General features: G+C 36.2%; 4 protein-coding genes across 5 annotated transcripts; 2 read left to right on the top strand and 2 right to left on the bottom strand.

Annotated features, from left to right (window-relative positions):
• The first annotated feature begins 549 nt into the window (after positions 1-549).
• On the top strand, positions 550-2,045 carry LOC117632205. Its single transcript, XM_034365632.1, has one exon. The coding sequence runs from the start codon at positions 599-601 to the stop codon at positions 1,793-1,795; it is 1,197 nt and encodes a 398-aa protein (XP_034221523.1). The 5' UTR covers positions 550-598; the 3' UTR covers positions 1,796-2,045.
• Positions 2,046-4,479: 2,434 nt separating this feature from the next.
• On the top strand, positions 4,480-5,698 carry LOC117633216 (transcription factor bHLH131). The gene is made up of 2 exons (XM_034366933.1): positions 4,480-4,731; positions 4,988-5,698. Exons 1-2 carry the CDS (start codon positions 4,507-4,509, stop codon positions 5,408-5,410), a joined length of 648 nt encoding a protein of 215 aa, XP_034222824.1. The 5' UTR covers positions 4,480-4,506; the 3' UTR covers positions 5,411-5,698.
• Positions 5,699-6,628: 930 nt separating this feature from the next.
• On the bottom strand, positions 6,629-7,052 carry LOC117630412 (uncharacterized PE-PGRS family protein PE_PGRS46-like). The gene has a single exon (XM_034363143.1). It carries the CDS (start codon positions 7,049-7,051, stop codon positions 6,629-6,631), a length of 423 nt encoding a protein of 140 aa, XP_034219034.1. The 5' UTR covers position 7,052.
• A 637-nt stretch (positions 7,053-7,689) lies between these two features.
• On the bottom strand, positions 7,690-9,137 carry LOC117632788 (mediator of RNA polymerase II transcription subunit 15a-like). Of its 2 annotated transcripts, none has more exons than XM_034366359.1 (4): positions 9,027-9,137; positions 8,703-8,775; positions 8,447-8,555; positions 7,690-7,998 (listed from the first exon to the last, which is right to left on the bottom strand). In XM_034366359.1, the coding sequence occupies exons 2-4, from the start codon at positions 8,768-8,770 to the stop codon at positions 7,879-7,881; spliced, it is 297 nt and encodes a 98-aa protein (XP_034222250.1). In that variant the 5' UTR covers positions 8,771-8,775; positions 9,027-9,137; the 3' UTR covers positions 7,690-7,878. The 2 variants fall into 2 exon arrangements, with proteins under 2 accessions (XP_034222250.1, XP_034222249.1); XM_034366358.1 differs by having other exon boundaries at positions 7,691-7,998; positions 8,995-9,137.
• Positions 9,138-13,933: the final 4,796 nt, after the last annotated feature.

Genomic DNA, 13,933 nt, shown 5'->3' with positions numbered 1-13,933 from the left:
TTACAATAACTTTCCTGACTCTGCTATTACCCAGCATACAAAGAAGTACCTACTTTTTTGGTGCAACAAAACTTCTTTACTCCTTAAAAAGAAACTTCTTTATTTACTATATATAACATTAATGATTTATGTAATACAAAAGAAGTTATATGTACACGAAGGAGATGGACTAGGCTCATATCATATGCAGTCAAAGGATTGAGAAATCAAAAAGGGAGCACCAATAGAATTTTGAGAGCCTCTGCCTGTCCTCCCTCCGTGCATCTGATCTCTGTATTCTCCTACTGTTCATTAAAACCCACAGACATCACCACTGTGCTCTGAAGCAGGGGAAGATTGCGCCCCAAGCAACAGCCACGTCTCTCTCCTTGGAGGAACCCACCTGGAATGCATATAATATTCCTCCTAAAGGACCAAAATACCCTCACAATTCCCGGCACAAACAAGTAAAGTTTCCTCCAAAGCTCATGCCCCTTTTCGTCCACTGAATTCCCCATCTTTAAAACTCCTCTTCTTCCCTCACAAAAATCACTCTTCTTCCCACAATAACACAGCATTCTGAGGAAAAACACAAAAAATTGATCAACAAAGAACAAAAATGGTTCATGCAAAACGCAGTAGCAGCTGCTCGCCCAAAGCCCAAAAGCTTCTTACCCTCTCAGCCCACTATCTCAGCCACCGAGATTTCTCTTTTTGCCGCAAATTCGCTCTCAAAGCTCGAGAGTCCGACCCGCACAACTCCGGGGCCGACCGAATCCTCGCCGTAGCTGACGTACTCCTCGCCGCCGATCACCAAAACCCAACTGACTGGTGCTCCATTCTCCAAATACCGCCACCCGGCTCCGAAAACCCGACACTCGTCCGGACCCAGTTCGAGAAACTCAAGACCCTCTTGGAACCCAGCAAGAACGGGTTCGCTTTCGCTCAGGAGGCCTTTGAGCTCGTCCAGAAAGCTTGGTCCTTCCTATCGGACCAAGACAAGAAAACCCATTTCGCAAATGGGTCTGAGAATGGGCAAGAAACCCCAAAACAGAGAGAGCAGAAGGAAAAAAATGTGGGGGAAAATGGTAAGGAGTGTAATGTGGAAGAGACATTTTGGACAGTTTGTCCGTACTGCTATTACATGTTTGAGTACGGGAAGGTGTATGAGGATTGTTGCTTGAGATGCCAGAATTGCAGGAAAGCGTTCCATGGAGTGGCAATAAAGGCGCCATCACCGGATATTATAGTGCAGGGGAAGGAGCAGTACAATTTCTGTTTTGGGTATTTTAAAATGGAGTACATGGACCCAAAGAAGCAGATGGAGACAGAGGTAACTGGCAAGAAAGACAAGGATGTTGTGGTCATCTCTGATGATGATGATGGTGATGGTACTGATGATGAGTTTGAGGATGATTTGGTGGATGGTAATGTGGGTTTTGAGGGAATGCATGAAGAAAAGGTAAAGATTGGGAATGAAGGAGTTGTGGGAACTGATATAGGTGGGAGTGGAAGAGCAGAGTTGAGCAGTGAAGGGAGGACACCAGTGAAGAGGGTGAAGACTCTAGCAAGGCGTCTGAAGAGCGTCAAATCGAAGTCCGTGGCAAGGAATACGAAGAAGATAATGGGAAATGAGATGAGAAGCAGGAGGGTTGAGTTGATGGGTGATGAGAGGGTGGAAGGAGCGGACACGAGTGTTGAAGATGGAAATGGAATTGATAAGGGAGGTAGTGGAAGTGGGAGTGGAATGGATGGGCTGGAGTTTTTTGAAGGAGAAGATGATATCTATGTTGGTATAGGGGATAGTCCGGTTTGAAAGGAATGGAAAGGTAAGAGATTTCAGGGTGGTGATGGAAGTTCCAAAATTTTATATGGGTTAACTTTGAAGGGTTTAGCAAGTAGGAGCAAGGCTTTTGAGTAATTGGCTTGGCTCACAGTTGAAAGTAGACTGGATTACACGGTGGACTCATCAACCAGGTGCTTTGATCTCATAGTAGAAATTAGGTAATAGTTTAGCTAAGGTAATATTAACCAACTTTATCTTATAAAATGAAAAGTTAAGCAGATGTTCTGGTATCTCTTGCAGGATTTGCTTCAGTTCTAAGTCTGCTTAATTTTGTGGATAAATAGATTAGGATGACTGATTTTGAAGCACAATGACCAGATAGTTGATGGTAGTTTCTTTCTTGTAATGGTTCACCCCACTTTGATTGAACAATGCTTGCAGTGAATGGTAAATTGGCAATCAAGGTTTTTATGTTCTGTTTTGCTTGGGACCTGTACGAGTTATTGCTTTACACACTGAATTATTCAACTTAAATCCTTACTGTTAGTTGTTTCCATTTGGTTTGTCGGGAGCTTGTTAATCTTGACTATACCAATTTTAAAATGAGTTGACAACCAAGTAGCAATACGGAAGTTACCCCAGCTCAAAAAGTGAAGAAGTGCCTCTCACCTCTGCCACAAAAAGATGAATGGATGCAGCCATTGTGTAGCATATTGTGGTAAGAGATGCAATGTGATAAATAATGAAATGGAGTTTTAGTAAGAGTTACTATCCTTTTTCCTCATATATTAACAATCTTGAATGTACTTACTTCGTATCCTTTCTTATTTAGCTATTGTGTAAGTTAATACATCCTCTTATTGCAGGCCTTCTCTGTCATCCTTATGAGTATATAGTTTAAGATACATTGGATATATCTTTAGGCTCTTACTGTTCCTCTCTTTCGCATATATTATCCTTAGGCCCTTAGTGGTGGTGAGATGAAAGACCTAAAGCTGATGGTCAATAGTTGAAGGCAGTAAGGGAAAGATAATGATAATTGTAGGTTGAATTTTGCTATATAGCAGAATGCTGTAAGTTATATGTATAGAGGATGTTATATAGGAGAAAACTTATATGGAAAAATGCTGGTCCTTCAGGTAGTTCTCATGGTGCTATCAAAGAACAATTAGAGAAAGCAAGTCAAGCAACTCACAGGGCCACCACTGATAGGTTTCTAGAGTATAATATGAATGTTTTGATGCTTTTGCATTGTGCTGCAAAGTATTAAAACAGAGTATGATGTAGTTATTTTAGTTGTTGCCTGTTTACATAATTATGAATATGAGATGGTGTCCATGAAAAATATTAGCAATGGAGTTAACAATGTCAGGTTGATGGCAGCTATGGCTACTATATTGTGCCCTCAGGGCTCTACCATTACAGGCCATGATTTATGTATGAAAAGTGTTTATATTAAGCACTGATGCCATGCATACTTTGGACAATTGGAATTTGCACCTTTTTTGATAGTCATAAGTTACAGTTAACTTGGATTTTGCTTTATTTTTGGATTGATATGATGATGTGAAGGGGTCTGGCTTTTTGGTTGGGGGGAAGCTAGTAGGGAGAAGGAAGAAGCAACATATTCATTAATTGAGTTGTGTAAAAATGCAAATGGTAACATGAAGAAACCAAATTGTCCTTTTTCTTATTTTTAATTTTTGAGAGCATGCAATATTTGTTGCTACTTTCAATCATAGTTATATATATTTCAAAAGTTTAACCAATAACCATTATTTTGTGTAATTAATACTTGGCACATGCGTTTTGAGAGGAGTGACACTGAGATAAAAGCAGGTAAAATTGTATTTGAAGAGTAATGCTAGGGAGATCACATTGTTGTACTTCTCTAACAGGGGTAGAGACAACCAATGCAAGTAGGTCTTACCTCTGTTAGAGACATGACACACAAAGCGGTACAATAATGTCTCCCTAACAATTTCTTAAGTAAATTCTTAAAGGAAATAATTAATAGAAATAAAGAGCACTATTTGGCTGGAGTATTTCTCCTTATTAGCAATGACATATTATATTTATAAAATTTATAAAATAAAAAATAAAAAACAGAGGAGAAAAATTGATAGTAAGAACGAACGACTATCAAATGACTATTTAGTCTAGTGACATAAATATCTACTTTGTCGATCATATTGATTTAAAAGAAAAAAAAGAACCAAGTATGAGAGAGTAATAGATGTGATTCGTGACTCATGTGATACTGATACCCTAAGTCATCTTCTGTATTTTATTGATATTGTTTTGCCTTTTTTGGTTTATTCTATATGATCCCAATTTTTAAATTTATAGCACACCCAATATCCAGATTTCAGGATCGCATAATAATTACCCTAATAGTAAATGTCATTTATTAGGTTCAATTTGTCACATTTAAATGCAAATATATTCCATCGTAGCATTTATTTGCTTCAATATACAGTTATCTGGTATTTGAAAGCACTGGTTGCAGAACATTTCCTATATGAAACACAAACGTTGTCTTTCCCTCCATTGTTTTTAGTGCTATTCTTTCATGGTTTTACTATTGCAACAGGTAGCATCCCTCTCTTCTGTTCTTTTCCAACTTGTTCTATTTCCCTTTCTCTTTCTTTAATTCTTTTGTTATCAGATTTTTTTTCTTTCTTTCTGTTTTCTAAATGGTGCGATTATTTTAGACAGGTTATAGCTAGCTAGAGCAAGATATGCTGTCCATCCCAAGTTATTATCCGAAGCAAATCAGCTTCCCAAAAGGCCAAGGAGTATTCCCAGTGAATACTATCTACTCCAAAAGCTTCTTTAAACCAAAATCAAAGGCAGAGACCAAAGTAATTGCAGCCAAGAAACACAGTGACTCAGAGAGAAGACGAAGGATGCGAATCAATGGTCAATATGCCACTCTTCGTACCGTCCTCCCAAACTTGATCAAAGTAATTATCTACTCTTAACATGCATGTGCATAAAAGAAAAACTTTCTGTTGCCAACCAGATTGTGAATTAGAACCATCGCTTAAGAATTATGTTTAAACATATGTGCGGTCTCATTTACAGTTTGACAACCTAACATAGATTGTGAATAAAAAACCGTTGGAATTATGTTTGAATGTGCGCAGCTTCATTTGTAGTATAATATAACATGCCATGTATTTCGCAATTTCTCTAAAATAAAATATTTCTTTGACACAGATGGACAAGGCATCTGTGCTTGCAGAGACGGTCCGGCAAGTAAGGGAGCTGAAGAGGGCGGTGGCAGAAGTGGAAGCAGCATGTCGCCACAGTGACAGTGATGAATGTGTTTTACCAGGTGGGGTTGACAAGTTGAGTTTGGAAGAGTGTGATGGAGAGCAAGAGGGGCTTGTGAAGGCCACATTGAGCTGTGACGACAGGCCGGGGCTGATATCGGACATGACAAGGGCACTGAGCTCTGTGAAAGGGAGGGTGGTGAGGGCTGAGATGGTGATAGTGGGTGGAAGGAGTAAAAATGTGTTGTGGATTCAAAGGTTGGGTGATGGAAAAGAAGGGATGGTGGCGCTACGGAGGGCATTGAAGGTGGTTATTGACAGGCCTATTTTTGCAGGGCTTAGTAAGAGGTTTCATCTTCCTCAGTGATTTGGTTGTGAGTAGAGCTAACCCATACAACAACCATAACTTGTGTTTGATATGCTAACACAATTTAGGATCAAGTATATGTATCTTAGTTGATTTCTTATTAATTTATCATTAATAGGAATGAATATCATTTGTCTCCCTGCTACTTGTGGAACCATGCTGAGGAGATGTATCTTGTGTCAACAGGCCATCAAATTCATATGGCCATTCACAAAACAAATAAGAACTTAAATACAATCATTTCTTATAAGTTAACAAAATTCTGACTCACCCATCCTTGGCTTAGCCCAGTGCTTAGGGCGGACTTGTACAGGTCATGGGTTCGATTCCCCACAGGATCAAACCAAGATTTAAGTGGGAGCTCGTGGCTGTGGGTTGATACACTAGTCTACCCTGAGTTTAGATGATTAGAAAAAAAATCATTGAAACACTACCATCTATTTCTAATTATATGAAGGAAATATCCATTACTTGATAAATATATTATGTTGTGGGGTTAGACTTTTGGGAGATTTACTATTATACCCAATATGGGGGTCCAAATTATAAAAATACCCTATATAAAATGGACTTTAGAAACACACCCAAAGCCCATTTACAACATAACAAAAAAGCTTTTAACTTCTTATAAATTACAAAACTGCCATTAATTTCTTAAAACAAGCCCAACCCTAAAATCTCATAAAAATACTCAAAGCACTCAATAGGGCATCAAAGTAATTTAATAATCAATATTAAATTCAATAAGGCTAGCTATCATTTTTTGGGTTTTTTTTTGGTTTGTTTATAGGAATTCAATTATGTAGGGTTTATTTATAATATTAGTGCTAGAAATGGGTATATCACTAAATATCTCTAGACTTTTTACAGTCAGAGAAGACAAGGCTATAGAAGAAAAGAAAATGTTGGGTACCAATACCATCTACTTCTAATCTGAATGACATTGAGATCATGCTATATAATAGACTGCTTACGTTGGACAATGTCACAAAGGGGTTGGTGGATAGTTTTAAATAAAGATACGTTTCGAATTAATGTTTTTGCGAAGGTGAGCTAACCACTACTTCTCCACACAACCCCAACTAGATTTCATCAAACATTGACAACTTAGTTTATACTTTCTCCCTATAAATACCTTTAAGACATGTTATGCCTTCAACTCAAACAAGAAACAGAAACAATTACTCACATATATTGAAGAACTTGCCCTGTGTGATCCTATATATCAACCAATATGGCAGGTTTCAAGCATTGTTTCCTACTATTGTCTATGATGGTAGCAGCATTGTGTTTATCAAGCCTTGATGTAAGCCTGGCTGCCCGGAACCTTCTGGACACAGCAGCTCCACCCCCGGCATTGACGCTGCCTACCATTCCATCCCTTCCCATTCCCAAGGCTACATTGCCTCCACTGCCTTCCTTCCCAACACTGCCTAAAGCCGCATTGCCACCATTGCCAACCACCCCTTTAATCCCAGCACTGCCAAAGCCCACATTGCCTTCTTTCCCAAGCACCCAAATCCCATCTATGCCAAAACCAACATTCCCAACCATCCCCAATGCTCCCAAGGTCACTCTTCCTCCACTTCCTTCCACTCCATTGCCAACTATCCCGACTATGATGCCTTCAATCCCCACCATTCCAACAACAATTCCAACAATTCCTTCCCTGTTCCCTCCTCCATCAAATTAAACAGTTCTATCTAATTCTGTTGCCATGGTGAAGATCCCACATTTTCATTTATCTACATCCTACTAGCTTATGGTTCTGTTTCAGAGGATTCTTTCTTTTCATGAACTGATGTTCGTAGATGCAGAATTCATTTTCAGCTTCGCATGTGTGATGTTATATTTATATTGTTGTTTGCTCTGTTACTAATATATTTATGAAAATCATCTGTTTTTGTTATGAGCTCCTCTTGAATATCTTGTCTTGTGGGTATGAGATGAACCAAGGTTGAATCCAATCAAGCCATGCTTGAGCATCGTATTTTTTAAAGCAAACACTGGAATAAAAGGCCGATCATCCACGAAACATTGAGAATCTTGACGGCTAATTTAATCGAAACAATTTCTACTTCAATCAAAAAATGATGAACTATTCTAAGTCTAATTTGAATGATGCCCTGGAAAAAGAAAAGAAAAGAAACAGTATGGATCTATTTCATATGCAAATAGATTAGAATGGCTAAAGCATCAGGATATTTGACCCAGAGGAGGCTGCAAGATTCTCATATTCCCTACAACTTCCTAATTTATTCGGACCTGCTCTTTATAGGACAAACTGACAAAATTATAACATCAAGAAGATGACCAAACGCATAAAGTATAGAGTAATTACAGACAATTAAATCAGGAATTTTGCAACTAGCCTAGGAACTGCTTCTTGTTACTTCATTTTTCTGCTGAGTTTCTGTGATTGTTTATTTGATAGATACATTTTATATAAGACCAAGTCAAAAAACTTGTTACAAATCTCTAGCAAGGATGCGACGTCGTTTCAGGTTTGATGGTCGCATTCGGCCAAGAGACTCAGACCTCGACGCAATCATGATCATCTTTAGAGAAATTGTCCGTAGATATTCCGTCTGGACAATAGATGCACACAAAACTTAGATTACACGTTTAGCTGCAATAGCAGGAGGTTGAAAAATAAACAATACACTTGTGAATTTCAATGATCCGAACGATCCATTTTAAATTCAATGATCATTATCGCAAACAAAAAATTACTCAAACTGGAAGCATTTTAGACATCTCATTGTGAAAAAATTAGATAGAAATACAAAGTGCTTGCAATAAAATCAATTATTTCAAATAGCTAAATGAAAATTTGATGGTTGATTTTTGGCAGGGCTGATTGTTAAAACCCAACAATGTTGGCAGAACTACTCACTTGTACAACAATTCAATATACTGAGAAATACAGAAATCTTTTCCACTGTTTCTTTCTATGAATATTCTGGATTTTTCTCTCTCATTCTTCTCTGTTAGCAAAATGCACCATGAAAAATAGTTAGGAAACCTTAGTTATACCTGGCTTAAGGCAACATCATAAATTTTTTCCTCTATCTTTGCGGCAGTTCTCCTGATTTCATCTAATCCGTCCCCGGAGAAGGGAGGATACCTCTTTATTTCATCCATTCTGCATAAGCAATACATTTAATCAAATGTTACTAGTACTGATTATCAGGAGAGCTCAAACAAAACAATAACACTTAAACGTAATAACATGTAATTAATCAGTAATCTAAAATGTATCTGCATAATCTGTTGACACAGTGACCCTTACATCTTGACGACAATTCTTTGCCGTGAACTTGGGAGAAACTGGGTCCTCCAATCACTGTCGGCATCCATCAAATCTGCCAAACCAAACCAGCAGTACTAAAGATTTAAGACGAAAAAATTGGGTTGCAACTTCAATGAAAGTGCAGTTTCTTGTTTTTCTGTTTCCCTTTATTTTTTATTTTTTATTTTTTTATTTTTTTAGAAGTAATGGAATAGAGATATGAACTTGGAATATATCTTCTTATATATATATAAGCAATAGTCTAAACTACTTATGGGGAGGGGATGCGAACCTGAGGCGAACACATTGCCTTGACCAACTTACCTAACCAGCATGTCCACAAGTTCAACTTGTAGTATTAACTTGAGCAATAGATTGGAGAAGTAGAAAGGTTACCAGGGGCTGGAGTTGGAGACCAGAGTGAGATATAAGAGGTTTAGAGAGTTTTCAACAAGAGAACGAAGAGCAAATAATGTAAGGGGAAATCAGGTTAGTTTAGCTTCTAAATTTTGTTTATTAATGATGCATCGATATAAATTAAGTTCTAATTTTAAATGGCATTACATTACTTGACGTCTCCATCACAAATTTTGTTTAGTAATATGTACAATAACCTAAAATGTATCTTGATAGTTCTTGTCATGAATTCACCAGGCGAGAGTTGCCTCCAATTGTTGGTATCCATGAAATCTAATCAAACTGTCAAACAAATTACACAAAAATAAAGTGGATTGCAACTTCAATGGAAAGTGCTTTTTTTTGTTCTTTTTCAATAGAGATCGAATTGCCACTTCAACTTGGAGTTTTTCATTACTGTTTATCCCAAAAAGACCCGCCAGCCATGCGTGTGGGATTAACCGTGGAGTTTGTTGTGATTGCGAAGGTGTGCCACTATTGACAGTTAAAAACTCCAACGGACTGAGAGGAAAAAATGAAAAATACACCCAAGTATTGACTTTAAACAAAGCGATTATGAATTGGGTGGAAAACTGGCCCAATATAGATTCTTTTTTTCTTTTTTTTTTTGGCCTTAAATTGAGTAAGGACTTCAATATTTATCTAGTACAACAAGTAGTAAGACAGAATGAAATACAAACTTGAATTTAGGCATGTTGAAGAAATAGAAGGAAGAAGACTGGAGCAAAAACAGATAAGTTCAATTCAATCTGATCAAAACAGCAACAGCTCCAATACAAATAGAGGCACCTCTTTTGAGAGGGAGACTTTTTAGTAAAAACAGAAAACATCCTGGAGACGAGAGAGTAGTCAGCACCGAAAGCATGACTCGTTGAGGCAATAAACAAAACATGTCCTATATAAAGCATGGGCATGCTTTTGCAAAGTGAATAAAATAATATTAAACGTGGCTTTGAATTCGGTGGGTTTTTTTTTTTTTTTGGTCTGAATTCGGTGGGTTTGGTTTAACTTTCAACAAGGCAAATGATTTCTTCAATCGAAAGGAAGCCATTGAGATGCCTGGAATTCTGGCAGAACAGCAAGAATAGCCGGAGGTTCTTGCACCTTTGCTGTGAAAAAAGGCTTCTGCATTTGATAGTGGCAGTAAGGGTGGGTATTCAAACTGGCGACCCGAAAATCCAAGTCGAATCGCACTAAATTAAACCGGAAAAAAATCAAGTTGACCAAAAAGTCAACAACGGGTCAAAAATCGAACCAAACTAGTTTGGACTGGTTCCGGATCCGGTTCCATGTCTTCAAAAACTGAACCGGACCGAACTGAACTGGTCAAATTAAAAAAATATATAATTTCAATATATATTTATATTTAATGCTATATTTTAAATTTCACTTTTAAAAAAAACTAATATTTATCCAAGTTCAATTTCAAAATATCTCTCTTTTCTAACTTTAATATTTATTTTTTATATGAAATTGAATAATTTGTTAGTTTCAAGTAAAAAAATAATATTTCAGTTGAGAATTGTATTAAAAAATAATTTAAAAAAATAATTTTTATAATCCGGTTCAAAACTAAACCGGACTAGAATTGGTTCAAACCGAATCAGACAATTTTTGAAATTTTTTTATTAAAACCGAACCAAACCAAACTGAATGAATAGTACCAGATCGGTTCTAATTTGAGGCCAAAACTGGTTCAAACCGAACCGTGCCCACCCCTAAGTGGCAGTCCTAATGTTTTAGAGGCCCTAGGAGAACTGACAAAATGTGGCTTTTTTACCCTTTGTATATATTTATCTGATTTATTTTTCCAATAATTTTATTTAAAAAAAGTTATATGAATTCAAAGTCACAATTGCAACATAAAAAAGAAACAAACAACATGTAATTCACATAACAACTTTATAAAATGCATCAAAACATCACTTAAATATCACTCATCTTGCATTTTTTGATGCAAAAGTATCAATTAACTTTACATAATCAAAATTTTCTACCATGTCTTTTTCAATGGATAGCATAGCTAATTAAGCCATTCAATCTTTCTTCAATTGCTTTTTTTTTTTTTTTGGTCGAAACCTCAACTCAACTGTTATACGCTCAGCAATAGAAACTCTTAAATAGATCATCCTTGTATTTTATTTCTTATCTTGTTCAACTGGGTTAACCTTTTTATTTATTAAAATTTTCCATTCAACTAGATTAATTGACTTAAGCTATAAGTTTAAATAATAATGGGCTGTTTGTTGAATTTCCCCGTTTTAGTTTTACAAAGAATAATTGGGATTTTTTTTATACAATATTTGGGTCTAACATAATATTAATATAGTATATTTTAAAAAAATAACATACGTATGTATATATAAAAGTTTATGCAAATTGGGGCCCTCTCAATTTAGAGACCTAAACGGCGGCCTTACCAGTCTATGCCCAAGGCCTCCCCTCTATTCGAAGGCCTTGGATTGTGAGCTTTGAGTTTGAAGCTTCATTTTGAGTTTTTTGGTTGTTTGATTTGTTTGATTGTAGTTCTCCTTCGAGCTTGATTGCTGCTATTTATAAACGAGATCCTCCACGGGTGGTGAGTGGCTCCAATGATGAAGGCTGGATCCATTATGATTAAAAAAATAAAACAATTCCTCTACTTGCCACCAAATGGTGAGTGGGGTGGGTAGGAACGAATTAGTGCCAAAAAAGCAAGGATAAAGCTGAGGGGTTTACCATAGTGGTGGTGAGGTCTCTTCCCGTTATTGGTCACAAGTTCGAATCCTAGGAAAAAATGCCCACTCCTCAAATCGTTGCATTCCAAAAAGAAAAGAAGAAAAAAAGGGGATAAAAATACAGACTCCTCTAGAACAAGCTCCTAGATGTTGTAAAGTTAATAATGGAGCTCAAAATGGTAGAACCACTACCTAATTGATTGAAGAATAATAATAATGCTTGTCTGCCAAATATTCGAGTGAAGCTAAATGCTTGTGAGTGAACAGCCAATATTTTGGCCTATTAATAGACACCTCCATCAGTAGAATCTCTCCAGAAAAAGGATGAGAGCACACCAAGTGAGAAAGGAAGCCTCGGCAGAGAAGGAAGAAAGAGGAAGAATGAGAGGAGAGAGTAGAGAGAAAAATCAGTGAGCTAGTGAGATTGTAAACACTAAAGATGTAGCCCTATTATTTTACATAGTGAAAAGTTACTGCTATTGCTCTCCGAGGACGTAGGCATGACCGATCCTCGTTAAATATTGTGTCTCATTTACTTTACATGCAGCTTAATATTCTCGCATATATATCCGGTTCATTTTACAACATGTTATCAGCACGAAAAGCTCTCAGGTATAATTTTATGTGCTGCACTATTATTTATACTATTAACCATTGCGTTGATGGAAGGAAGAAAAGTAGTAGAGAAACTGTGGCCTACTAGAGAAAGGAAGCTGCTAACTTTTATAAGAGAGAGATATATGAGCAAAGCCACATAAAAATGATAAGCTTTAAATCTCTTTATCTTATTCATTTATTTTATTGATATTCTATACTATTCAATACCACTTCCTCATGCTTAACCATACAAAGAGAGTTTGTACTAGTGGTAGATGAGAAAGCAACACGATTGGAAGCATACGCATATGCACAAAAACCACTTTAACTTGGTAATGATGGTCCATGTTGATTGCACTTTGATATGACCACTATATATGTATTGATATATATATATATATATATATAATATGAATATGGAATGTTGATTTGATGAGAATATTATTTACTATATTTATTTACTTTTCTATTACTAATCACTAATAAAATGGATCCTTTGTAATACTAACATATTACCAATGGAAGGCCGTTAGTAATATTAAGGGTCAATTTTATTAGTGGTTAGTAATAGGAAAGTAAGTAAATATAGTATATTATATTCTCATCAAATCATCATTTCATATTCATATTTTATATATATATATATATATATATATATCAATACATATATAGTGGTCATATCAAAGTGCAATCAACATGGACCATCATTATCAAGTTAAAGTGGTTTTTGTGCATATGCGTATGCTTCCAATCTTGTTGCTTTCTCATCTGCCACTAGTACAAACTCTCTTTGTATGGTCAAGCATGAGGAAGTGGTATTGAATAGTATACAATATCAATAAAATAAATGAATATGGTAAAGAGACATAAAGGTTATCATTTTTGGGTGACTTTGCTCATATATCTCTCTCTTATAAAAGTTAGCAGCTTCCTCTCTCTAACAGACCACAGCTCATTTACTACTTTTCTTCCTTCCATCAACACATTTTTCTTACTTTATTGTTAGGTGGCCGTTTTATCCCCACATTTACTTTATTTACAGTATGGTGCAGTTTTATTACTCATACAATAATATTTATTTAAAAAGTGTGGAGAGAGTTTATCGTCCACACAACTGCCCTTACTTTTTATTTAAAAGTATGGAATATAATTAGTGCCCATACAAGTACATTTACTTTATCGCACATATACTTTATTATTTAAAGTATAGTGCGGAATTAAAGTCTATACAACAAGTAATTTAATTTACGAATTTATTTTACTGCACATTTACCTTTATTTAAAGTATGGTCTGTATCAGCAATTTATTTTATGAATTAATTGTGTAATATGATGAGTTTTACAACATATAAAGATCAGGACCAGAAGTTCCTTAATCCTTATTATACAACTACATCAGGACCTGAAGATCCTTGATGATGATCATGATATAAGAGCTGGTAGTATTTTCGGTACTATATTTGTAAACAAGTTATCGGACTTGAAGATCCTTGATCTTTG

Source organism: Prunus dulcis, chromosome 6 (genome assembly GCF_902201215.1).
Source record: "Prunus dulcis chromosome 6, ALMONDv2, whole genome shotgun sequence".
Lineage (NCBI taxonomy): Eukaryota > Viridiplantae > Streptophyta > Magnoliopsida > Rosales > Rosaceae > Prunus > Prunus dulcis.
The sequence above is the reverse complement of the archived record's forward strand: the minus strand, read 5'-3'. Positions and strand labels throughout refer to the sequence as shown.

Coding starts and splice junctions, on each gene's coding strand:
- LOC117632205 (XM_034365632.1), top strand. CDS start 599: ATGGTTCATGCAAAACGCAGTAGCAGCTGCTCGCCCAAAGCCCAAAAG.
- LOC117633216 (XM_034366933.1), top strand. CDS start 4,507: ATGCTGTCCATCCCAAGTTATTATCCGAAGCAAATCAGCTTCCCAAAA. Junction 4,732..4,987: donor TCCTCCCAAACTTGATCAAA/GTAATTATCTAC, acceptor TCTTTGACACAG/ATGGACAAGGCATCTGTGCT.
- LOC117630412 (XM_034363143.1), bottom strand. CDS start 7,051: ATGGTGGGGATTGAAGGCATCATAGTCGGGATAGTTGGCAATGGAGTG.
- LOC117632788 (XM_034366359.1), bottom strand. CDS start 8,770: ATGGATGCCGACAGTGATTGGAGGACCCAGTTTCTCCCAAGTTCACGG. Junction 8,556..8,702: donor CAAAGAATTGTCGTCAAGAT/GTAAGGGTCACT, acceptor TTGCTTATGCAG/AATGGATGAAATAAAGAGGT. Junction 7,999..8,446: donor ATGATGTTGCCTTAAGCCAG/GTATAACTAAGG, acceptor TCTATTGTCCAG/ACGGAATATCTACGGACAAT.